Source organism: Heterocephalus glaber, unplaced genomic scaffold (genome assembly GCF_053883595.1).
Source record: "Heterocephalus glaber isolate CG9 unplaced genomic scaffold, H.glaber_assembly_v1.0 deba00001447, whole genome shotgun sequence".
NCBI classification, from domain to species: domain Eukaryota; kingdom Metazoa; phylum Chordata; class Mammalia; order Rodentia; family Bathyergidae; genus Heterocephalus; species Heterocephalus glaber.
In genome coordinates, this window is record NW_028258299.1 from 13723546 (window position 1) to 13748083 (window position 24538).

Here is a 24538-nt window from a genome sequence, read left to right on the forward strand (position 1 = left end):
GAGGACAAGTGCCTCCTAAGTCTCAGGAGTAGGGTCATTCTGAGGCACAGTCCACACTATCTCCAGAGGTCCCCAGAGAGAGTGAAGCCCAGTGGCCCACAGCAGTCACCTGCCCACCATCACCCCCTGTACCCAGTACCCTCTCTTCCTGTGTAACTTGCCCACTTCCCTACCAGTGCACCTGGGATCGACTGCCAAATAAATGGCTTCTCCTGAAATCCTGGATGCAGTGTGAGTTGTTCAGAGAAGCAACTTTACACCAAGCAATAGTTAACTTTAGTGTCGACATGGCGGGACCCTCCAAGGCTTGAATGTGCGTGTCCCTCCAAAATTCACATGCTGGACCTTAACCCTCAAGGGGGACCACATCAGGGGGTGTTGAGAAGTGGTTAAGTCATGAGAGCTCTGCCCTCAGAAACAAATTAGGCTCCTTATGATAGAGGCTTCTGAGAGCTGCCTGGCCTTCCTTGATCGTCCACCTCTTCTGCTACATGAGGGCACAGGGTCCATCTCTTTTTGGCTCCTTTCGCCATGGAGGAGGCAGCAAGAAGGTGCCATCTTTGAAGCAGAGCACGGCCTCAGCAGACATCACATTCCAAAGCCTTGACGTCAGATAACCCACCCTCCAGAACGGTGAGATGTACATTTCTGTTCTCTATAAAGTACCTGTTTTCAGGTATTTTGTTACAGTAGCATAAACAGACTAAGACAGCCACAGTGCCCAGCTCTTGGGTCAAACATTCTGGATGTGTCTGCAAGGGTGTTTTTGGATGAGATTAATGTTTAAATCTGTGGGCTTTGAGTAAAGCTGATACCCTCCTTATTGTGGGGGGGGGGCTCATCCAATCAGTTAAGGGTCTGAATGGTACAAAGATGGGCCTTCCCTGAAACAAGAGGGAACTGGCACTTGAATCGGGAGTTGGCTCATCATTGAGTCTGCAGACTGCGGGTTTTGGACTAACCAGACTCCATAATCAAATAAGGCAAATAAATTAAATAATCTTTCTACATACACACACACACACACACACACACACACACACACGAGTTCCAGTTCTCTGGAGAACTCTAATATACTCTGGATGTCCTCCTTCATCCCAAGGGGAGCAGTTTGCCACCCCAATACTCCCACAGAACTTTTGTTGGGGCTCTAATGCATCATAATTTATCTTGTCATATTTTTAAGAACAAAATAGGAAGGCAGGTATATTTACTGCGAACCAGGTGATATCAGACACCATATCAAGTATCATGTGGTTATCCGTCCATTTATTTGCCAATTAATTCATTCAGTAGATATTTACTGAGCATTTACAATGTGCCAGATAATGATCTAGTCCAGAACTGGAAAGCTACGGGACACAGGCTGAATTCCATCTTCCCTCAGTTTTAAAATAAACTTTTATTTGAATACAGCCAGGCTTATTTGTTTGTATATTTCTATGACTGCTTCCATGTGACAGGATTGAGTAGTTGTGACAGTGATTATATGGCCTGCAAAGCCTACAATACCATCTGACCCTTCAAAGAGAAAGTTGGGTGTCCTCTGGGCTAGGTACTGGGGCACTGCAGTGAGAAAAACAACCCCTACCTTATAGATTCTACTGGTGGGGAAGTTGGGGACAGATAGGATAGAAACAAATCAAACATAGGAAAGATACTGTGTTAATGCTCGTAAGTGCTATAGGGAAAACAAAACAGGGAGGGGTATGAGGAGCACTGGGGATGCTACCTATCGGGTGGATTACAGGGAGAATGGAGTTTCAGGAAGTCCTGGCTTCAAAGGGGATATTTGCACAGCCTTGGGAGAAGGAGTGAGCCATGTGGATGGGGATTGGGGACCCCAGGGAGAGGAACCATGGAGGCCAGGGCCACACTGGAGGGTTAGCCCCTAGTTCAGACCATACTGAGCACTATGATCCAGATGCTCTCCAACAGCCACGTGTCCATAACCCCACTTAATTCCTTTGAAGTCATTATCTCATTGCACAGGTGACCTTACATAGGAATGACCTGAATATGTCTCCACCACTAATATTTAGACAGCACTTTCAGTTTACAAAGTTCTGTAATGTTGTTTGCTCGAACTTCACAATGTTTCAAGGAGGTTAGTGACCCAATAATAGAGATGCCGGAGACAAGCATGGTCTGGCCACTTACCCCAGCTCGCACCCCTAGTAAATTTTGTAAGCTTTGGATCCAGATGCTGTAGTCCTCTCTCTAAGCCACCAGCATGAAGGGCCTGGATTTCACCTGGTTGAACATTTTGTTCACCACCTCTGCTCATACATAAACCCAATCCTACGCCAAGAGAAGAGACAAACTCTTGTTAAAAGGAACTGAAGCTCTTGAAGGGCCATGCCAAGTCCCCTCCTCCAAGAAGCCCTCCCTGACCCCACTGCACAGCTGGATCTCATGCCTATCAGAGACCTCTGCAGTAGGTTCTGATCTCCTGCTCAGTGCTATGGCACAAGGCTCAGAAAAAAACCTAAAAGACAGAAATAAAGAGATAGAGGAACCAGGAAGCCAGGATGAGAATGCTGCTTAATCAGCAAAGGCACTGGTCAGTCCAAGCCACTGATTTTTATGGTAATCAATTGGGGTAAAGGCAAGTTATGTGCCAGGACATGCACTCATGCAGTTTCCATGGAAACTAATACAGGCAAGGCTTGTAAAGGAAAAAGACAAAGCATTCTCAAATTAGGAACAGAATAGACAAAATATAGGGTTGTAATTAGAACCTTGTCCTTCTAGTTAAGAAGGTTTTAAATGTGGGAACGGAATTTGGGTGCAAGTTACTCTGACCTCGGCACATAGGCTTCAGCTGGACTTGCTTCTCAGAACAAGCCAATTGTGGAGTTAACTCTCTACAGCCTGCACTGCTTACAGCATGCTTTGGGCATAATCAATATTGCAGGCCCCTGCACATGCCCATCCCCTGCATCCCTTGGGCAAAGCTGTCCCAGCAGCACCTTGCTCTTCCCTCTGAGCACCCTCTCACTGCTTTGAGAGGTCTGTATCATCACCTTTGTGTGTTTGTCCCATGCTGGGAGTCCCTCTTGGTGCCAGGCCAAGAGCTCTGGCTGCAGAGGCGCTTGCCAGCTGGGGTGACCAACCACCAATCTCTAGTGGCTGGTCTATTAACAACTAACCAGACCAAGCCCAGAGCTGGGCCAGGCCCTCTGTTCAGGGCCAAGGATACAGAACAGAGAAAAACCAGTGCCTGCTCCCAAGGGGATCCCAGTGTGGCCAGGGAGCCCACTAAAGGTATGGTGTGTCCCCAGGGCTTTGTGGCACAAGGCAGCTGTGGACTCCTTTTCATTCATTTTTCTGTTTTATTTTGTTTGAGATAGGGTCTCCCCATGTAGTTCAGGCTGGCCTTGAACTCATGACAATTCTCTGCCCAGCATCCTTTTTCTTTTTGATAATAAATAAATGAATTTTTTCTCTGTGAGCTTTTAAAATTTTTTAATGGCATTGAACTCAGGACCTCTACATGCTAGGAAAGCACAGGTGACTTGCGGGGGGTTTACCCACGAATGAGTTCTGCAAGTCAAGGCATCCAATAAATTACTGATCAATTGATTGACTGAAATGTCACAAAGGAAGTCACTAGCAGTGACAGGGCCAGATGCGAGATCTCCCCTACCTGGGGGTCTCCACCACCTGGACTTTCTCGGTGGGGAGCAAATCTGACAATGGCTTCCTGACCAAGCTCTGCTGCTCCAGGCTGCAGCGCCTCCTGCAAACTTGGGTAAAACGCAGCGTTCTTGGCTTATCTCCCAAGGGGGTCGTGAGCATTAATTAGTTACCACTGGTAAGTGCTCCGAAGATGTGGGAGTGTGTAACACAGCAAGTCATTAGGCCTCTCCTCACTACTATGCTCTACAGCCTGGGAACTGCTAATTGAGAAATAACACCTCGGGGTGCAGAGGAGGCTGCCTGGCTGTTCCAAGAATGGAAGGGATGTAACCATGTGCCTGGGGAGTAGGGAGAAATAAAAAGGTACTTTGAATTTTCGGATTCCCAGAAATTCTGGATGATTTGCCCCTCCCCCAAAGAGGCAGGGTGAGAATACCGGCTTCGATTGTCTTCTTGGGGAAGCCCCTCCCACAGTGCCAGGTGAGGAAGCTGAGCAGAGCTCTTGGGACCGAACTCAGATCCATCTAGCTTTTCACAGCCTCCTGGTGGGTGGGCAAACACTAACCCTGGGCTCCAACAGAGCGGTATTGTCCTCACCTATAACATCGTGAAGCTAACACTCACATGCCACTCCTGCGCCCTCCTCCCCGGCTGTCTTGTGCCTTTCCTGTAGGCCGGCCAATCCAACTCAGTCTGCACAGTAGTCACTCCGGGGGAGACCATAAACTATGGATGCCCAGGCCCATCCCAGATTGACAGTCATCACCTAGGTGAGGGCTGGGGGGTGCACATAACGATTCCAGTGTAGCTTGGGCTGAGAACCACTGCTCTAGTCTGTATGCCAATCGCTGTGTTAGGAGCTATTCGAGGTAAGATGCAAATCAAGATGGGACACTCCCAGATACCTGCAAGCCTAGTCTCTCACTTCTTTCAGGTCTTTGCTAAAAGGTCACCTTCTCTGCTGGGCATGATGGCTCATGTCCTTAATCCCAGCTACTCCGAGGTGCTGAGGCAGGAGGATCACAAATTCAAGGCCACTCAGGGCAATTTAGTGAACCTCTGTCTAAAAATAAAAAAAATAAAGGGCCCGGAGATCTAACTCAGCAGTAGAGTGACCTTGGTTTAAATACCTAGTAATGAAAATTTTAAAAGTCACTGAGACTCTCCATGGTCATCTTAGTTTAAACTGCAACCATACCACCTGGCCCTACTCCATTTTCCTTCCTTAATTTTCTCCAGGGAAAACATCTTCTAACTTTCAAAGATCGGACCTTTATCTAAAATTTTGATTTTTTGACTATAGATTTTTTTGCTTTAATTTCAATTTTTAAAAAATAAATTGTATCAAAGTTCTATTTGATCATTAAGTTCTTTTCTCCCCTCTTCCCTGGCCCACCTAAATCATACTGGATCGTGGGCTGTTTCCTCTCTCAAGAATGTAAACTGCACTGAATGCAAGGAATTTTGTCTGTTTTGTTCACTTCATTATGCTATGTCTGCAAAGTGACAGGTACAAGGTAGCAGCTCAAAAATATTTTGTGAAAGTTTGAATTCCTACTTTTTTAAAGGCCGTCTTGGACACTGTAATAAAGGTGCCTTTCTCGAACTGTTTCACAATTTTAAAGTTATTTAAATTGAAAGCCTGGTAAATCGGGATGGATTAGAAATGACACAGCTGGGCTGGTTGTCATAGTTACATTGTCACCAGCCTTCCTCCCATTCGGAGAATGGGGCGGGCCCTGACAGTAGGCGGTAACACCAGACTCAAATCCCTGGAGGTCGACTTGATCGTAGAGTTAAACCTCCATAAATCCTAGAGGGCACTTCCGGGACAGTGATCTTGTCATTGCTGTTCTCTCTCTACTTCCGGAAAACAACCAGGACGTCTAGAGAGAGACGGGGCCAGAGCGTCTCATCTCATTTAGCTAAATGCACTTGCGATTGGCTACTCGTGTGGGAGGCGGGGCTTAGGGGGAACTGGCGCAGGCGCACTGGCTCGGCGCGCCATAAGGGCAGGCAGCGCTCCCTGGAACTGTAATTGGTGAGAGTGCATGACGGCGGGTTCTGAGGGGTCCACGGGACTGAGGAGTGCGGACTAGGTTGTGGGCGCAGGGTCCCAGGGCCTGGTGTCTGTGTTCCCCTGTGCGTCCGTACTTCGAATTGGGGCGGGGTTGTAATCACATAGACTCTGATAGCGTTGTCTCCTGCTCTCCGCCTCCATGGTAAAGTGAGGGCAGCTCTTTCCCGCCCTTGTCCGCCTCGTGGCCGTGAGAAGCGGGTGGGATGACTGGAGTAGTCAGCCGCGGGTGGAGGCCAAGCCAGGTGTGGGGCTGCCTTGCTGTGCAGCCCGGGCCGCGACGGAGGCTTCGTGGGGTTTGGAGGCAGCTCCCTTGCCCTCCTGGAGCGGCTCTGCGCGCATCTCTGTCACTTGATGCAGTGGCTTCACATCTCTACCTCTATGAGTTGCGCCCAATAATAACAGCAACACTGTGTGCCGGGCCCTCTAAACGCTGTGTGCAGTGCTCTTGATTGAACTGAGGACCGTTGTGAGTCTAGAGCCGTAGAAAAGACATGAGCTGGAAAAGACTGCCCCACACGGAGCAGGTACAGGAAAGACTTTCGTGAATGACTCAGGATCTGTGCCAGTCTGAAGCACTGGATCATGTCATTATATTTGAGGTATTATCTGGATAACCTCGAAAAATAATACTAATCGCTAGGTGTGGTGTCATATACCTGTAATCAGCACTGGGGAGGCTGAGGCAGGAGGATCACTGTGGGTTTGAGGCCAGCCTGAACTATATAGTGAAACCCTGTCTCAAAAGACCAAAAATAGTAATAATCATTCTGTTTAAGCAGACGGGTTTGAACTGAGGCACACAAGTAGTTGGTAGGGGAAGAGGGCTTAAAATTCTTATGTAAATTTTCTAGACAATTATATCATTGTGGCCCTTTCCTCTTTATTTAATAATACATCTGACCAAGAAATAGTAAAGGCCTAAATATTAAGTATTGTGCCAGATCCTGAAATCCAACAGTGTAGGGAGCCTCATGAACTTGTAGTTTAATGGAGCATGAAGCCAGATGTAATGGCACACACCTGTAATCCCAGCACTCAGGAGGCTGAGGCAAGTTCAAGGCCAGCCTGAGCTACAGAGCCAAGACCCTGTCTCAAAAAACTAAACAAAGCAAAATAGTGCATAAAACAGCATATATTCTCAGTGCCTGACACAGAATAGTGTCTCAACCTGGGAAGTTATGTAGGATCATAAGTTCGAGGCCAATGTGGGCTACATAGCAAGTTGAAGGCCAGCCTGGACTACACAGACCTTGTCTCAAAAAACAGATTTTTGGGGGGAAGTGATTCCAGAACAGTATACTCTAAGGAGGTGTGTGCCGAGGGAACACAGAAGGAAGCAACATTCTGTTTGGAAGGGGCTGGAGAAGCTTCCAGGACTATAAGTGGACCTTGAAGGATGAGTTGGAGTTGCTGGGTGTTGGTGAACATTGGTCTATTCTGGGAATGATGAGCAGTTTGGAGCACTTTAGGGAAATGGAAGGATAAAAAGCCAAAAGACATGTTGGTGTCAAAATATGAAGAGCTTTGATGCCATTCCGAGCAAACTACAGTGGACCCTTGAGTTACAACCAGCCTTACTTACGGACAATTTGGGTTATGACCGGAATTTTAGATTTAACTTATCAAGTCTTGAATTAGGACCTGAATGCCACTTGTGCTTCCAGATGGTCTCAGATACAGATTTAACCCTTAAAGAGCTCTGGAAGGAACATTACAACATCCTTTCCTATGTGGGGTTAATTGAGCAATCCTGGACCAATGTCTTTCTAAGGACACTGAGATCTGCCTGTGTACAGGAGAGAGACTTTGGAGCTTTTTTTTTTTTTTGATACCTGGGATCAAACTTGGGTCCTTGAGCTCGTGCATCAGGCGGCGAAACCACTGAGCTAAATCCCCGGCCAAGAGAGAGACTTTGAAGGCTATGTAGAGGAGCCTGAGCCTTCAGTTGACCAACTTGAGTTACAACCAGTGCTCAAGAACGAATTGAGTTTGTAAGTCAAGGGTCCACTCTATAATGGGGAGCTATTAATGGATTATAAACAGAGTGATTGATCAGCTGTCTTTTTAGCTATCTTAGAGGACTGGACAGAGTTATTAAGTTAATTCATTGATGTGTCCACTGTGGCCAGGTCTGGTCATTGCCCTCCTGGAGGTCACACTCTGAAAGCACAGGACCACAGCTAGCTTCCTGCAGTGATTCTTCCAGCAGCAGCAGTAGCGATGGCTCTGGGAGCTCCTTGAAGTCCATGCTGTCTGCCCACTCCAGCCCTGCTGAGGGCAGGGCCCAGCAGCAGTGTTTAACCAGCCCTCAGCGCTTCCAGTGCTTGGTGTCGGGATTGCTGGGCAACTGTTGTGGAGGAAGAAGTATTGACAGAATAACTCAAGGATATGGCAGGAAGGTCACAGAGAGGCGGGTGGAGTTGAGAGAGATCCTGGAGTCTGACTCGCTTGCCTTAGGAGTGAGGGAGTTTCTGGCTTGGGGGACTGGCCAAAGGTAGGGCTTTGGGTACGAGATGGGGGAGCTAGGTGTGATTCCACATGTGCCGTTCTTTCTGCACTGCACTTTTCCTTGAACCACACTGTCGCACTCCTCCCAGCCTTTTCAGATTTGTACGGTGCACAGGGGAGAAGGAGGAGGCTGCTTGAGGTAGAAAGGGAGCACCTGGTGGGTCTGAATCTGCTGAATTCCAAGCTTCGAAGCTGAGCCTCATCAGTAACCTCAGCATTCTGCTGGGGAGTTTTACTCCATGGACTGTCCTGAAAAGTTGAGGTGCTTACTAACTTTGGCAATATAAATCAGCCTTAAAAGAGTTGATAACCTTGACTCTTTCATTCCATTCTTGAAATATCTCCCAAATCTATAACAAAAGAGAAGAAATTCATTGTAGCTTATATGTGATAGAGAAAGCCGACCACCCTGGGCGGCAGGTGACTCGTTTGCGCAGTCCACCATGGAAGGTTGCACTGCCACCAGAAACTTGTGAATGTCTTGTGAAACCACAAAGAAACATTCTTATTCATTGGACATCTAGTGAGCCCTGGCTGCCTGCTGAGGATGTCATGGTGAGCGGGCTGGGTGGGCTCCTTGCCCTCGAAGAGCTCAGTGTCTGGAGGGAATGAGGCAGCCAGATGAGCGGCTGTTCCAGGCAGTGACTGGTGTTTGACAGGCCAACAGGGGCCAGGCTTCTGAGGTTTGGGGAGTGGGACAGGGTGGCAGTCCCAAGGCCTGGAGGATGAGTAGCGAAGGGACAGGCAGTGTGTTTTAAGAGTGAGCACGGTGCAGCTGAAGCAGGGTGAGACCAGCAGGGAGCTGAGCCAGAGGGGCCCAGTTTACAGGAAGGGTGGGGATACCTTGTACCTCCGGAAGGTCAGAAGCTTACACCTCATTCTCAAGGCAGCAGGAAGTTATTTCCAGAAAGAAAACCTATGACCCTTGGTGTGCTCGATGCCTGTCCATGACTGTGGTGTAGAGGGTGGGTTGGAGTTGGCCAGGCATGCAGCCCTGAGCCCCATGCTTGGGGAGGCTGTTGCAGTCCAGATGGGAGGTGATGGTGGCCTGGACCAAGCTGCAGGCCATAGAGCTGGTGAGAGGAGGCAGGAATGACAGGGCCCAGAGGGCTGATGAGCATGAGCCATAGCAGGAGGCAGAGTAGATGAACCTAGGTTTCTGGTTTGGGTGGAGGGCACTGTGGAGCCACTCAGGAATAGGCAGCTCTGGAGAGAAATAGACTTGGGAGAGATGCTGAGTTCATTCAGGCATGGAGTTTGAAATAGCTGGGCATTGTGTTCTCCAGGCACAGGTTAAAACATAGATGTGAAGCTCAGACAATGTGCACGATCCTGACATTTCACCAGAGGGCAGGAGGTGGGAAGGGCAGGGTTTGCAAGAAATAAGGGATTGCAGTGAGACAGCAGCAGCAGTTGGCTGAGGCATTCGAGTTGATTTTCTTTGTTTTGGTTTTTTCCTCCTAGTTTTCTGTAATAGAAAACATGCATCAGGCTTATAGTGTGTGTCAGATACAGTTCTAAGAACTTTCTCTGAGTCTTTTAAGTCCCTGCAGCAAGCCTACAAGCCTCAGCGTTACTTTACAGATGAGTGCACTGAGCACAGAGGAGCTCGGGCACAGGTCCTAGCTACACAGGGTGCAGTCAATGGGAAGCTCCCAGGACTCCAGGGGACCTGGCTTCACAGGCTGTGCAGGCACTACTTGGTGGTGTCCCCACAGTGTGTTGTTATATTTTCATAATGAGAAAAATGTTTTTTAATGAAATTTTTGTTTGTTTTGTTTTTTTGAGGCAGGGTCTCTGTGTAGTTCAGGGTGGTTTCAAACTCGTGGTAATCCTCCTGCCTGAGCCTCCCAGTGCTAGGATTACAAGTGTGTGTCACCATGCCCAGCTTAAATGGCATTTTTTTTAAAAACACAAGAGAAGTAGTGCTTTGATCTGTTAGGATATTAGAAACAGAAGCATTCGCATCTGCAGAATCCACGGCTGCTTAGAAGTTTGCTGGAGGCCAGACCAAGCGGGTGCCATGGTGTCAGAGCCCAGTTAATGCTTGTTCCTGTGCCTCGTGTCTCTCCAGGTGCTGTGGTCCAGTGCTGGGTGCCATGGAAGGGTTGCTGGCGAGATGCAGAGTGTTGTCCAGGCTGGCTACCCACAGCCCCCAGCTCTCCAGGTCCTTTCCCCAAAGGTGTCAGCACTGTGCCCCGGGGAGAGGGCAGCGCCTGGTACTGTCCCGAATGTTCCAGCCACAGAACCTTCGGGAAGACCAGGTGCTGTCCCTGGAGGGCAAGCTTGGCAACCTGATCTGTAAGAGCCAGCGGCTAATGCTGCAGGTGGGTCTGATTCTCCCAGCAAGCCCTGGCTGTTACCACCTCCTGCCCTACACTGTCCGTGCCATGGAGAAGCTGGTGCGCATGATAGACCAGGAGATGCAGGCTATTGGGGGTCAGAAAATCAACATGCCCAGCCTCAGCCCAGCAGAGCTCTGGCAAGCCACCAGCCGCTGGCAGGTGATGTACAAGGAGCTGCTGAGGCTTAGAGACAGGCATGGCAAGGAATACTGCTTAGGACCAACTCACGAGGAAGCCGTTACGGCCCTGGTTGCCTCCCAGAAGAACCTGTCCTATAAGCAGCTTCCGTTCCTGCTGTACCAGGTGACAAGGAAGTTTCGGGATGAGCCCAGGCCCCGCTTTGGTCTTCTCCGTGGCCGAGAGTTTTACATGAAGGACATGTACACCTTCGACTCCTCCCCAGAGGCTGCCCGGCAGACCTACAGCCTGGTGTGCGATGCCTACTGTAGCCTCTTTAACAGGTTGGGGCTGCGATTTATCAAGGCTCAGGCAGACGTGGGCAGCATTGGGGGCACCATGTCTCATGAGTTCCAGCTGCCGGTGGATGTTGGGGAGGACCGGCTTGTCACCTGTCCCAGCTGCAGTTTCTCGGCCAACGTGGAGACTCTAGACTCACTACAGACAAACTGCCCTGCCTGCCAGGGCCCTCTGACCAAAACCAAAGGCATTGAGGTGGGGCACACATTCTACCTGGGTACCAAGTACTCCTCCATTTTCAATGCCCAGTTTGCCAACACCCATGGTGAACTGTCCCTGGCTGAAATGGGGTGCTATGGGCTGGGTGTGACACGGATCTTGGCTGCTGCCATTGAAGTTCTCTCTACAGAAGACTGCATCCGCTGGCCCAGCCTTCTTGCCCCTTTCCAAGTCTGCCTCATCCCTCCTAAGAAGGGCAGCAAGGAGGCAGCAGCCACGGAGCTCATGGAGCACCTGCATGATCACATCGTAGAAGGGGTCCCTCAGCTGCAAGGGGAGGTCCTGCTGGACGACCGTACCCATCTGACCATTGGAAACAGACTGAAAGACGCCAACAGATTTGGCTACCCCTTTGTGATAATTGCTGGCAAGAGGGCCCTGGAGGATCCTGCACATTTTGAGGTTTGGTGTCAGAACACTGGTGAGGTGGTCTTGCTCAGCAAAGAAGGAGTTATGGAACTACTGGCCCAAGTGCAGGTTGTCTGAGTGCCCCGTGCTGTCATTAACACTGCATTTCCTACCCCTTCCCTGGGCATTGCTCCAGAAACAGAGCAGCTCATGAAGGTTACACCATCATAGCGGAACCAATTTTTATCCATTCATTTGCTCACATTATTCGTATTTAAAGTCATTAACCTGATCACTTTCTCTGGGCTGGCCATGCTGCCATACACCAGTCCTTTGTGGAAGCTTCTTTCAGGAGTCTGAGAGGCAAGAAAGAGACCGGGTTCTAATCTGGGCCCTTGGCCAAGTCACTTCCCCTCTCCGCTCAGTTTCTCATGTGTTGGACAGGAATGGCTGAAGGCCAGGGCTCCCCTCACCGCACCTGTCCCGCCAAAGTCTACCACGAGCCTTGTGTTGCACTCAGTCCAGACAGCAGGGCTGCCAGCCCTCCTCACCAAGAAGCTAAGAATCAGGAGATTGCTGCCCTGTTGCAGGCTCAGTTTCCCTATCTGTAACTTGAGAGAATATAACTGGATCTGTAAAGTCTTCACAGCTCCCCGCAAAGTTAACAGAATGGCCTGGTGGCCCCAAAAGTGCCTCCAGAGTCCCGGCCCTACTGAGGTGGCTGAAATGCTGAGATCATGTTCTGTTGATTGAATAAAGTCAAACTTGGAATGACCCTTTCGTGTTAATTTGAAACGAAATATTGACTTTTAACAGCACCCAATGACTTACTGCCTTTCATTCTTTCTCTGCTATTTCCACACTCAAAAAGAGGAGGGGCGTGGTTGGAAAATTGTTTCAAAACCATTTCTTCTCACAGGTGTTAGGCAGCAGGCTTCCACCAACAGTAACCTTGTCCTGGGTGCAGAGTTGGATCCCAGAGCCGCAACAGGGGGTGATTATTGAGATCTGTCTCTGAATTCTGTGAGAAGCTGGCAGCCGGCCTGAGCTACCACCGAAATGCTCCCTACTTTCATTCTTCTGCCTGCTAGATGAGGAACATAACTGACATGTCCAAACCTAACGATCTGTCAAGGCCAAGCCAAAACCACCTGAAACCCTGCCCAATGGCACCTGGAAGTGATTCTTCCCTCGGTGCCTTGCACAGCACCGATCATACTGCCTTCTCATTCTGCAGGTTCAGAGTCCGGAGTCTTGTCCATCATCATGAACTCCAGGGGCCGGAGCACATTCCTAGGGCATCACAAGGCCCGTCTTGACCAACTGCCCCACCTGTGACACAACTGCCTGACGGCTGTTCCTGCCCCTGCTAATACTGCTAGTACAGCTTTCTTAGTGACTATCTACCGGCCCCACAGGGCTACCAGGCCTCCCTTTGGAGCTCCAGATCCCATTGAGTCCTTCAGATTCTCAGGCCTGAGAGCAAGCTTAGAAAGGCCAGATCACCAGGGAGAGGGGTTCGACCTGACTGCATGGTGGAATCACCAGGGTTCCTCACAGAGACTGGTTCCATGGAATATAGCCTGGGTGCGGGGAAGAGTTAATGTGAGCCGCCACCTCAGGGCCCTTTTTGTTGTTGGGTATTTCCTTGGGTGGTCATAGTAGGATGTTTACAAACTAACGCCAGCTATCTGCTCTTTTTTTTTTCTTTGAGTTCATTTTTTATGTGCAACATGTGATTTATTTTATTTTATTTATTTAATTTTTTTTTTTGGTACCAGCGATGGAACCTTGCGTTTGCAAGGCAGGCGGCAGCACCGCTGAGCTAAATCCACGGCCCAGCTCTCTGCTCTTAACAGTTTAGTTGGGGGCTGCCATATGCCACTGTGCTAAGGCACTTACATACTGTGTCCAGGCCTTGAAACCATGCAAGCCAGGTACTGTTTTGGATTTTTTTTTTTGTGGTACCAGGGGATCGAACTCGGGTCCTTGAGCTTGTGCAGCAGGCAGCGAAACCACTGAGCTAAACCCCCGGCCCCCAGGTGCTGTTATTTTATAGATGAGGACACCTGAGGCTCCCACTAAGCAACTGACTCAAGGATGCGCTGCTGATAAAGAGCCTAGAATCCAGGCATGGGCCAAACCTGCATTGCCCACTACACTGCTTAGCCTCTGCCTAGGCCAAGTGGTTTCAATAAGAAAAACTGAACGTATGTCTATCTAATCGTTAGCCTCAAGTGTGTGAGAAATTAGAATTCATGCAAATGATCTTCTTAATCTTTTTCTTTTACCTTTAAATGTGTGCCCCATAAACTTGCTTATTTATAGAAGGCTAGCCTAATGGCACTTTTAAAAACCAGATGCCAGGAATAGAAAGCCAGTTCATTTAAAACTCCATAAATGTGCACATCCTGGGCTAATTTGAGGATGATGTAGAATCCTGGAACTTGAGAACAGCGAACTTGGAGCCAGCTTCCCCAGCCCTGGATCACAGATGGGGAGCAGCCTGGGGCGGGTAGGCACTGCCACTCACTCACCATCTGATTGGCAGAGTGCAGGCGGGCACCACGGCCCGCTGCTCAGTCCTGCTGCAGGAAGAGAACATGGGCTGGTGCAGCCTTCAAGTTGCCAGCACCCCAGAAGCTGCTGAAATTGGTACCTGTCCCTCTTAATTTTATAACAGGAGACAACACAGGAGAACAGGGATTCACCCAAGGTCAAGCTGAATGAAACCTTGGCATCCTGATCACAAAGCCAGGGTTTCTTCAAGTAGCCAGCAGCAGTGTAATTTGGGGGTAAGCTCAGAGCCTTGAAGAGACAATCCTAGATTCACCATTTACTGGGGACATGACCTGAGACAGATTGCTTGCCCTCTGCTCATCTCAGATTCTTCCCTGGTAAATGCCTGGGCTAATAGTGCCCACCTTGTAGGGTGCTTTGGGCTGACAGAGTTCACTTATGTGACATGCTTGACCCTCCATTTGCACTTCCCTCCAGGAACTCAGGCATTGCTGTTAACTTTGTTATCTCAAGACCTGGATCTTGTTTTCTTGATTGGATGCTTTATAGCCTTCCTGGGAAAACCATGAACAAGAATTGGGTAACACCTGCAGAATGGATTCATCTCAGAGGAAAGAGAAATATTCAATGTACCTTACTTTCTCATTTCTGAACTTGCTGATTTTACCTCATGCCATAAATTGATGAAATGGGGATGCTGGCAAAATAACAGGTACAGGCCGTATTATCATTGCTCATTCCTTGGGGAGATGTAGGCAACTGGCTGGGAAGGAGCAGAATTAATACTTGGGACAAAGGTTGGTGCATAACAAACCCATCATGTAAACCAAGCTGAGAATGTAAATCAAGGGCTCCATTAATATTCTGTGTTTTAATGGAAGAAACACCTGCTGGGCTATCAATAAAGGAACTTTGCAGAAATGTGTTGAAATGATTGTTTCTTTAACTGAATGCCAAGACTTCAGAGTTCCCTACTTCAATTTCTATATTGAGATGCCTTGGATTGTTAGGCATCCAAGAGTATCAAAGGCTTTGTTTTAAAGTTAGGAAAAGGATAGGGGCCTGGGGATTTAGCTCAGTGGCACCATGCCTGCCTCGAAAGGGAGGTCCTGAGTTCAATCCCCAGTACTGGGGGGAAAAAAAGAGGATAGGAAAATAATTTTCTGATGTTATTGCAAACTTCAGTAACATTTGAAAAACATCAATATTTCCCTTAATGTAAAACAATGATGTACATCATAGTGTAAGGCCCCATTCTGGAGGTCAGAATCAGACTGCCTGGGCCACTTAACAGCTATGTAACTATGCAAGACACTTCCTCCCTCTGTACTTCAGCTTTCTTGCCTATAAAACAGGACAGTGGTGCCTGGCACATGAGAGATGGTTGGTGAGTAACAGCTGCCCTTTATTAAGTGGTATTTTGCACATAGTTGGCAGGTGAGTGGTGCATTGTGAGTCTGCAGAAAGGGCTGGCACAAGTAGTCTGCCTGTGTTCATTCAGCATCCTGACACATCCACTCTTGCCAAGCCAGCCTCTCTCCAGGCTGTTAATGAGTTCCCATGGTTGAGTTTAATTGCCCTTGGCTAATTTAAACTGTTTAGGGCCAGGAGAGGGAGCAGGAGGCATGCCCTGGGTAATAGTAACTGAGGACCGCTTTTTTGTAGTAGCAGGGGCTTCCCCAGAAAGCTCATGGGCTGAAGGTAAGCCAGCCCATTGATGGCATATCAGGTGTTATGGGGATTTAGCTGTTGGATCACACAGGGATCTCTGCAGACAGTGGTTCTTCTAGACAGGTTAGAGACATTGTATGATACAGTGAGTGCCAAGACTTTAGGCTTGGAGTGAGCAAGAGCGCAGCTAGGTGTATTGCATACTCATAGGCGGTATCTCCTGAAGGGCTAAGTCCTGAATTCACCTCTTGCTCTTTTTACTAGCTAGCTGACTTTGGTTGCTTAACCTCTCCTTGCCAGATTTCCTACCAGTAAAAGGGCCGCTGCCTGCCCCCTAGAGCTGACCAGGGGGATATATCCATCCACATAAAGCCTAGCAAGCTGCTCAGAGGCACCCACTGTTGATCCTGAGCCACGTCAGCTTGTGCTGCCCCAGGAATGTGTGTTTTCAAGGTTGCTCACCTTCGAGGGCCTCCCACCATGCCCTACCTCCAACTCCTCCCATTTTACCTAGTCCAGTGGTGGCAAACCTATGGCATTCATGTTGTGTTTTTCTTCTAAGACAAAAGATATGAATGTATGTTTGGTTTTTTTTAAACTAAAACCTCAGTATTCAGGCTTAATTCCAGTGTTGGCACTTTGTGATAAATGGGTTTTGGGTTGCAGTTTGGGCGCTTGTCTCTAAAAGGCTCGCCATCACTGGTAGTCTATTTAGAATTATTCATTTCTTTCTCTAGGCCATCTCTCGGGAGTTATGTGCCAAGCCAGTATGAAAAAATGTTCACTATATCACCTGTATTATCTTTGAACCTCCTGTTTTCGGATTCATACGCTACAAGAATTTATGTTTTCCTGTTAGGGTCACTTCCAGCCATGTGATAAACAGATCTCTGTGTCACTGTATTAGCAAGACCAGAGACCAATTTGCACTTGTGCTGTGCAGATGCAGTGCTAGGCTCTGACAGTACAAGAGCACTTGGCTCAGTGTCCTTGACTCAGTCTACAAGAAGTCGGGGGAACCATCAAGTAAACAGCTCCAATACAGTGTGGCATGAGTTGGGACAGTGCAGGACCCTGAGGACACACAGGTAAGGAGCCAAGGAAGGCTTCCTGGAGAAGGCAACAGGACCTGGTTGCAGACTGGGCATTAGTGATGGGAGGAAAGGTTGGGGAGGAAAGGGGGAGCAAGTGGGAGAAAGAGTGGCCCAGGCAGAGGGGACAATGCACAGGCCCAAAGCTAGGTGTGCATGGTAAGCTTGGGGAGTAATGAGTCACAGAGGAAGCACTTGCTGTGGGGTAAGCTCTGTTCATGTGCCTCACAAAGATGAATTACTTAATCCTCACAGCGCCTGCAGCAGGTAGGCACTACTGTCTTGCTCAGGTTGCAGATAAGGACATTGGCCTCAATGAGCCTAAGCAAAGGGCCCAAGGCCTGCAGCTAGTGTGCTGTGGGGCCAGAACTGAAATGTAGGCAGCGCAGCTCCTGGGGAAAGACCCTTAGTCAATGCACCCCCTGCCCCATGGCTAGACTGTCCAGGATGGCTGGGCTCCAGAGGCTGCAGAGGTGATGAAGGTGTCCAAGAAGGCCACCAAGGCAAAGGCAGTCACTGAGGGCTCAGGCTGCATTCTCTTCACTGGGGCAGTTCCCAGCCCAGGGTCAGATTTCTTACACGCAGGCAGCAGCAGGACCGTGCAGGCAGAGGCTGCCTGGGGCATGTCGGCCTCAAGCTGCCGGGATAGGAGCAAGGTAACTGCCTGCAGAGGAAGCAAGGCAAGCAGGGAGGACAAAGGCAGGCCCTGGAGTGGGGCTCATGGGCTGAGCCTGGCTCCTACACTCACTAATGCTGTGACTATGAAAACTGAGAAAATGGATCACAGCCCCTTGAGAGTGGCTATCAGCTTTAAATAAGAGAATCCAGTACTGCAGTTAGCACAGTGCCAGAATTCAGTGTTTGCAGCGGCCACATGCACTGCTGGTTTCAGCTTAATGAGTGTTGGTCGGGTTTGCTATAGTAACAACCCCCAAATCTCAGTGCTCATCACAACATCCATTTCCCGTTCTTGTTACAGTGAGGTGCTGCAGGCCAGCTGCTCCGGCTTTGCTCTACGTGTCTCCACACTGGCGCTTGGGCTGAAGGAACTGCCCTTGTGTGGGAGATGGGAATCTCACAGTAGAGAACACACCACTCTCCGTGCTTCTGGACAGTGCTCAGGTCCCTCTGCAGGGGAGCAGGAAGGAAGCACTTCCTGGGGAACCAAGCAGGTACGGAAGGAAGATGTACAGCTACAGGTAAGAGTATCCAAGATCCTCTCAGAACTAGGGACAAAAATATATCCTATGACAGTGACTTGACATGCAAAAAGATTTTCCAGTTTAATGGGTTTTTGGGGTTTTTTTGGTTTTTTGAGACAGAGTCCTGCTGTGTATTCCAGGCAGGCCTTGACTCACAGTGATTCTCCTACCTCAGCCTCCCGAGTGCTGGGATTAAAGGCATGCACCACCATGCCCAGGAAGATTTTCCAGTTTAAAAGGCATAAAATCCTAGCCAGGTTACAGGAGTGTGCACCTGTAGTCCCAGGACTTAGGAGGCCGAGGCAAAATAATCCCTTGACCCCAGGAGTTTGAGACCAGCCTAGCAACACTGTGAGACCCTGTCTCCGAATCCTGAAATGTGAAAACTGTAAAGGAACTTAGAGGTCACTGCCTGTCACAGTTCTCACACTGCAAAGATGAAGGAAACTCGCAGCTTTAGAGGAGTACGCAGTAACAGGCTGTGGCTTTCCCGCTCCATTCACCCCACAGCACACAGCCTCCCTTTAGAACTCCCCTCCACGATGGTGAAATAACCAGCAGCCAGGTTCGCTGAGCCTTCAGGCCTTAGAATCCCTCATAGAGTCGGTTTTACTGTGTGGGAGGGGCATCTTCTCCAAGGCTTCTCGTGGCACCTGTCACAGGCCAGTGACAGTGAGTCACTCAGACAGTTGCTGTGGTAGACGTAGCAGGTGGTCCCTTCAGAGACAGACTGCCAGGACAGCACAGCCCAGGCACAGAGCCGGGTACCCACTGGAGAGTGACGGCCCAGAAGCCACAGATCAGGGAAGTCAGCAGCTCCTTCCCCTGCTCAAGGCTAGGAGAAAATATCCCCAGAGTGACAGAACAAAAGTGCTGGATTCTAGGAGCAGCTCCAGCTGTTCCAAGGTGGTGAGGAAGGTGAGGCAGGGGACCTGACTCACACAGCCTGGCTGTCACTTTACCCGGTGCACCTTTCTCCCTTGGAGATAATTCTTGCAAAAAGGAGAGGACCCTACACAGACCAGAAATGCTGGGGTCAGGGCTTTTACAAAGTACCTGTAGTGAACACAAAAGACAAAGAGATGGAGTTAACTGGATTATAATCTTAATCATCCACGGACTGTCCCCAAAACATTCAAGGTGAAACTCTGGACATGCGTGAACATTAAAATGGAACTCTAGCAATTTACTGGCAAATTAGCATGACATTCTCCTCTTCCAACCTGTCTAGGACCTTTGGGCCAGTCCTCCAGCATCAGGAACATGTGTAGCTAACAGGACATGAAACTACAAAACATGCTTCCCCTTGATAGTAAGTGACCAGGATGAACCAGGCCCTGTGCTGAAATCACAGAGATTTAAAAGCAAACACACAGAAATCATGTTCTTGCTCTCAAGCTCAGTCCCGGGGAAGAAGATAACAAACAGACAGCAAGGCACAACTGCAAAAGCATCTGTGAAGCCTTAGCCCACGAGGCCACAGCTCCCTCTCCAGGAGGAATTGGGAAAGACTTTCTGGAATATGCCATGTCTGAACTTGACTTTAATTTGGGGAATGGGGTCAGCAAAAGCCAGGAGGTCCAGGTAACCATAGCACTTGCCATTGCTGGGCATAAGGCAAAGACAGTGAGGCAGGTTGGAGATCAGCCTTGGTCTTCCAGGTCCAGGGTGTGGCATTACTCACCGGCCTGGTTCTGGACAGAGGGGCCTATGCTTGGCTCAAGGTGGAATTGCCCAAAACCGGTCCTGGATAATCTCTTGCTATAGCAGTAATTTAAAAAGCAATCACTTCCAATAGCATTTACATTTTCTGAGGGTATGAAATTAGTTTTCCTCCATGGATTAGTCTGTTTTCTGTTTAGATTTCTCCTTTATTTTTTGGAGACAGGGTAGCGTAGACCTCAGGCCTTTAAAGAATTCTAGGCAATTTGCTGACAGTGGAGAAAATGAACAGGAAAATTTGTCCATAAACTAGGAAAAGGGAGACTGGGGACCAGGGAAAAATACCACTAAGAGAAGCACTGATCAGATCTGGAGAACCTTCCCCACCTGCCTCCTAGGACAAAGGCAGAAGCATCCAAGACCAGCAGGACCACCAAGCCTGTCAGCACGTCACCAGCTCCACCCAGGCTATGCCGGCCCTCTCCAGTCCACCCCTCCTACTTCAGGCTCCCCATCAAATAGGACACTTCAGATCTGACCTAAATAAATGTTCTCTGTGACTTCATATACCACCCTCAGGATGTTTATGCTCCTTAGCAGGGCATTCAAGTTTAAGCTTTATGCCAGTCCTAACTTAGCTCTCCAGCCTCATTTCCTACCTACCATACCTACCCACCCTTTCCTCCAGTGCAAAAAGCACTTAGCTTTCTCTTCTTTGCTTTGCTCAAGGTCAAAGAAAAGCCGTCTTGATGTGTTAATCCACAGAGGCCATGCTCTTACAGAAGCTGCTGAGACAGACAACTGCCACATCTCACTTGCTATGGCTGCTGATGCCCTCCTGCAGCCGGACTGCTGGGTACAGTTTACAGGACACTTGGACTCCTGCACACTCATTGATTCTCACGTGCTGAGAAATGTAGGCAGGTATTATCCCTGTGCTAGAGATGAAGGAAGAGCCCCACAAAGGCACAGTGTGCTCAGGGGTACACGGCGGTGAATGAAGAGTCAGTGCCCTTTCCACCTAATAACATCTGAGGACACAGATACAGCTGGGAAAAGCAGTGCCGTCCCAGGTACAAAAGCCATACAGCTCTTTCCTCCTGAGACCAGCCCTGTCATCTCCTCCAGTCTGGGAGGGGCATGGCTGCAGCGCCACAGGCTGTCGTCACACCACAAACCTGCCTAGCCACTGGCTTGGCCCAGCAGTCCGGGCCTGTCCCCGGGGCTGCCATCTCATACGCACTGCACAGCGCAGATAGGAGGGGAGTACGAGGTGAGCACCGAGCAGAGGAAGGAGAAGCTGGCTGGGCTCCAGGGAAGGTGCCTGCTCGGCCCCACGAACTGCTCACCTGGGGTGCTGCAGCACCTGCAGCAGGGTGCTCTTGGGAGGCACCTGGTATAATTCTGTCTTGTCCTCGTCCTCAAAGTAGACCTATAAGATAATCAGAAACAAAAATCAGAGGCAGATAAAGTGCTTCACAGCTTACCAAGCATGTTGAGGAAGGATTAAGAGGCAGCACCTATTACTAGATGAATACCTGCTGTATAAGCTAAGGGCTGTGCGCTTTGCATTTAGTCCTCCCTATAACACTACAGGAAAGGTTATGGTCAGCTCCATTCTCCAAAGACAGAAACAAGGTGCAGAGGTTGTATTTTGTCAACGTCACAGCTAGTAAACAGAATCTAAGAGTTGGGCCCAAGTCCATGTAGCCTCCTCCTCTCTAACAATTTAATCCTAGAGCTATCAGATGGGGGTGGGGGTGGGGTAGTATCCCAGAGCAAAGGAAGAGCCTAAGCAGGTGAGAGGGAAGTTGATGCAGGCATGAGCCCAGGCAGGGAGAGGAGGATGTGTGTACTGGAAGGCTGCCAGGGGTGAGGGTGTCAGAGCTGGATTGGGGAGGAGGCATCCATGCCAGGAGCTGGCAGGTTAAGCAGGATGAGAAGGGCTTCCCTTTGAGACAGCTGTTGGTGGTGGCATGTTGGAGCCCAAGCTAGCCAAGCAGAGTGTCCATGGGTGGGGCAGTTGAAATGGGGTATCAGGACCCAGGTGGGGCAAGGAGGGGAACCAGTCATGGCTGGGGATGGCCTGTTGTGTGGGATTCGAGCCCAAGCAGGATAAGGAAGACGTTCACATGGGGTGGTTGAGCAATGCAAGCTATCAGACTCTGCAGAGGATAAGTAAGGTCACACACACACACACACACACGCACACACACCTCCCTGGCTGTGAGGCCCTGAGAAGGACCAAAGCACTGATTCCCTTTCCCCTATATGACAGCACATCTGCTGCACAGGGATTTTGCCTTCCCAATACCATTCTCCACTAGAAAGGGCTCCTTGGGAAAAAAAAATGGGTGAGTCAGGACGAGGAAAGCACCATTTGAACCTGACACATCTTGTGCCAGAAAGCAAGTGCTTTTAAAATGGCAATAAATCAAAAGGACATAGAAACAAATTTAAAGGGTTTCCCACTGGCCAACTCCAGGACAATCTGACCATAAAATAAACCATCATAGGGAACTGGGGGTACAGCTCAGGGGCAGAATGTTTGCCTAGCATGCAAAAGGCCATGGGGTCCATCTCTAGTACTGCAAGAAAAACCCACAAAGTAAACAACCATCGTGGCAGATTGAGACTCACTGAATACAAGAGGAAATCATAAATCTGCTGATAAAAATGTTGAAGGTCTGAAGAGCAATGGAATATTTCTGTCATTTCAAAGTACCTGTCTGTAAAATACTCATTAATTATAAAGGAGAGCAATAACTGTACAGTAGAGCAGCCTGGCAGACTCCTCAGTCAGGTGATCAGAGCAGACGTCTCAGTGCACCCACAGGACGCAATGAGAACACCGCAGCATTCTGGGACATCCTAGCCAAATATGGGTCCCCAAATGTGGTCACAGGAAACGTGGGACACCACAGACAGGCACTCCACACACCGGTCTGTAATGAGCGGGGCAAGATGAAAAAAGCGGAGGAAATTCCGAGAAACAGTGCTGTGTCGAGAGAAACTACTGGACATGTTCACTGAACACAGTGTGCTTCTGGAAAGGAGCCAAGGGCTGGGAAGAAGATTCCTGGGACAAAACAAAAGCAAAACCAAACAAAAAAGCCAGGTGTGGTAGTGCACGTCTATAATCCCAGCACTCTGGAGGCTAAAGCAGGAGAGTTGCTAGTTCGAGGACAGCCTGGACAGCATAGCAAGACCCTGTCTTCCCTTAAAAAACAAAAACAAAAAAATAATTGCTGGGACAATCTGGGAAATGTTAATGAAGCTACAGAACTACAGAACAGTAGTGTGCCACTGTTAATTTCCCAATTTTGATGGCTCTTTTGGGATTATGAAGAAAAATATCCTCGTTTGTAGGAAACACAGACTAAAGTATTCAGAGTTCTGAGACATTACTTGGCATCTTACTCTCAGATGATTAGAAGAAGATTGGTTTCTGTTTTCAGTACAGAAGACTGAACCCAGGAGTATTCTACCACTAGCTACACCCCAGCCCTTTTTATTTTTAATTTTAGGACAGGATCTTCCTAAGTTGCCCAAACTTAGCCTCAAACTTGTGATCCTGCTGCCTTAGCTTCCCAAGTAGTTAGGGTTACAAACATGCAATACCATGCCCAGCTGAAGATAAATTCTTCATACTGTACACCGTGATTACGTTGTAAAAAATCCCAACAGTGCAATAAATATTATTCAGCTTTAAAAACACAGGCTAGGTACATGCTCATAGTCCCAGCACTCTGGGAAGCTGAGGCAGGAGGATCGAATGTTTGAGCCTAGACTGGGCAACTTAGAGACTTAGCAAGACCTGTCTCAGAATAAAAAAATAAGAAAAGGACTGAGATATAGCTTAGTGCAAAGGCCCTGGGTTCAACCCCCAGTACCAAAAAAGAATAAAAAAGGAAGGTTGACACATGCTACAATATGACACATATTACAACACAGATGAGGGGCCGGGGATTTAGCTCAGTGGTTCCGGAGCCTGCTGAGCAAGTGCAAGGTCCTGAGTTCGATCCCCGGTACCAAAAAAAAAAAAAACACGGATGAACCAGAAGATACTATGCTAAGTGACGCAAGTCAGCCACAAAAGGACAAATATTGTATGATTCCACTTTTAGGTGGTATCCAGAGCAGCCACATCCACAGAGACAGGAAGCAGAATAGTGCTTGCCAGGGACTGATGGGAGAGGGATGTGCTGTTACTGTTCAGGTTGGCATGATGGGAATTTATGGAGAGGGATGATGCTGATGGTTGTAAAACAATGTTAATGCCACTGAACTATGTACCTAAAATTGTAAATATTACATGTATTTTACCATAATTTAAAAAAAAATTTATCTCTATGCCTCAGCTGCCTCCCTTTAAAAAGTTTCATAGATGAATGAAATAAAACTTCTCTTACCTCCAGATTATCAGGGCAGTATTTTTGCTCTGAGTCCCAAGATGGCGTTTCACCAAACATCACCATTAGATGATCAATAAACCTAAGGACATAATATGAACCACGGGTATCAATAATTCATGATCTCCTTTCCCACACCAATCCCTGGACACAATTCCCAGAGATAGAAAGGTCGAGTCCATTTTGACAGCACTGCCCAAAACGTGTCTGTGTATCATTTGTCCCTATGACATAATTTTTTTAAACAGTTAAAAGCATTTCTTACATTTAGCTACATTAAGCATTAATCCAGGCCACTCTGTGGCAGCCACTATACTGTTACTAGCCCAGGCAGTGTGGAGGTGAAACGTGTATTTGTCGT

General features: G+C 48.6%; 2 protein-coding genes across 5 annotated transcripts in view; one reads left to right on the plus strand and one right to left on the minus strand.

Annotated features, from left to right (window-relative positions):
- Nucleotides 1-5590: 5590 nt before the first annotated feature.
- On the plus strand, nt 5591-12393 carry Pars2 (prolyl-tRNA synthetase 2, mitochondrial). 2 transcript variants are annotated; one of them, XM_004869647.3, is made up of 2 exons: nt 5591-5683; nt 10305-12393. In XM_004869647.3, exon 2 carries the CDS (start codon nt 10330-10332, stop codon nt 11755-11757), a length of 1428 nt encoding a protein of 475 aa, XP_004869704.1. In that variant the 5' UTR covers nt 5591-5683; nt 10305-10329; the 3' UTR covers nt 11758-12393. The 2 variants fall into 2 exon arrangements, with proteins under 2 accessions (XP_004869704.1, XP_087070817.1); XM_087214691.1 differs by lacking the exon at nt 5591-5683 and adding an exon at nt 5694-8785.
- A 5766-nt stretch (nt 12394-18159) lies between these two features.
- The window catches only part of Ttc4 (tetratricopeptide repeat domain 4), a 29071-nt gene continuing 22692 nt past the window's right edge, over nt 18160-24538 (minus strand). For all 3 annotated transcript variants that reach the window (XM_087214693.1, XM_087214692.1, XM_087214694.1), the window contains 3 exons: nt 24178-24259; nt 21115-21197; nt 18160-19159 (listed from right to left, as the gene is read on the minus strand). In XM_087214693.1, the coding sequence (XP_087070819.1) occupies nt 19057-19159; nt 21115-21197; nt 24178-24259 (268 nt within the window). In that variant the 3' untranslated portion in view covers nt 18160-19056. The remainder of the gene's footprint in view (nt 19160-21114; nt 21198-24177; nt 24260-24538) is intronic.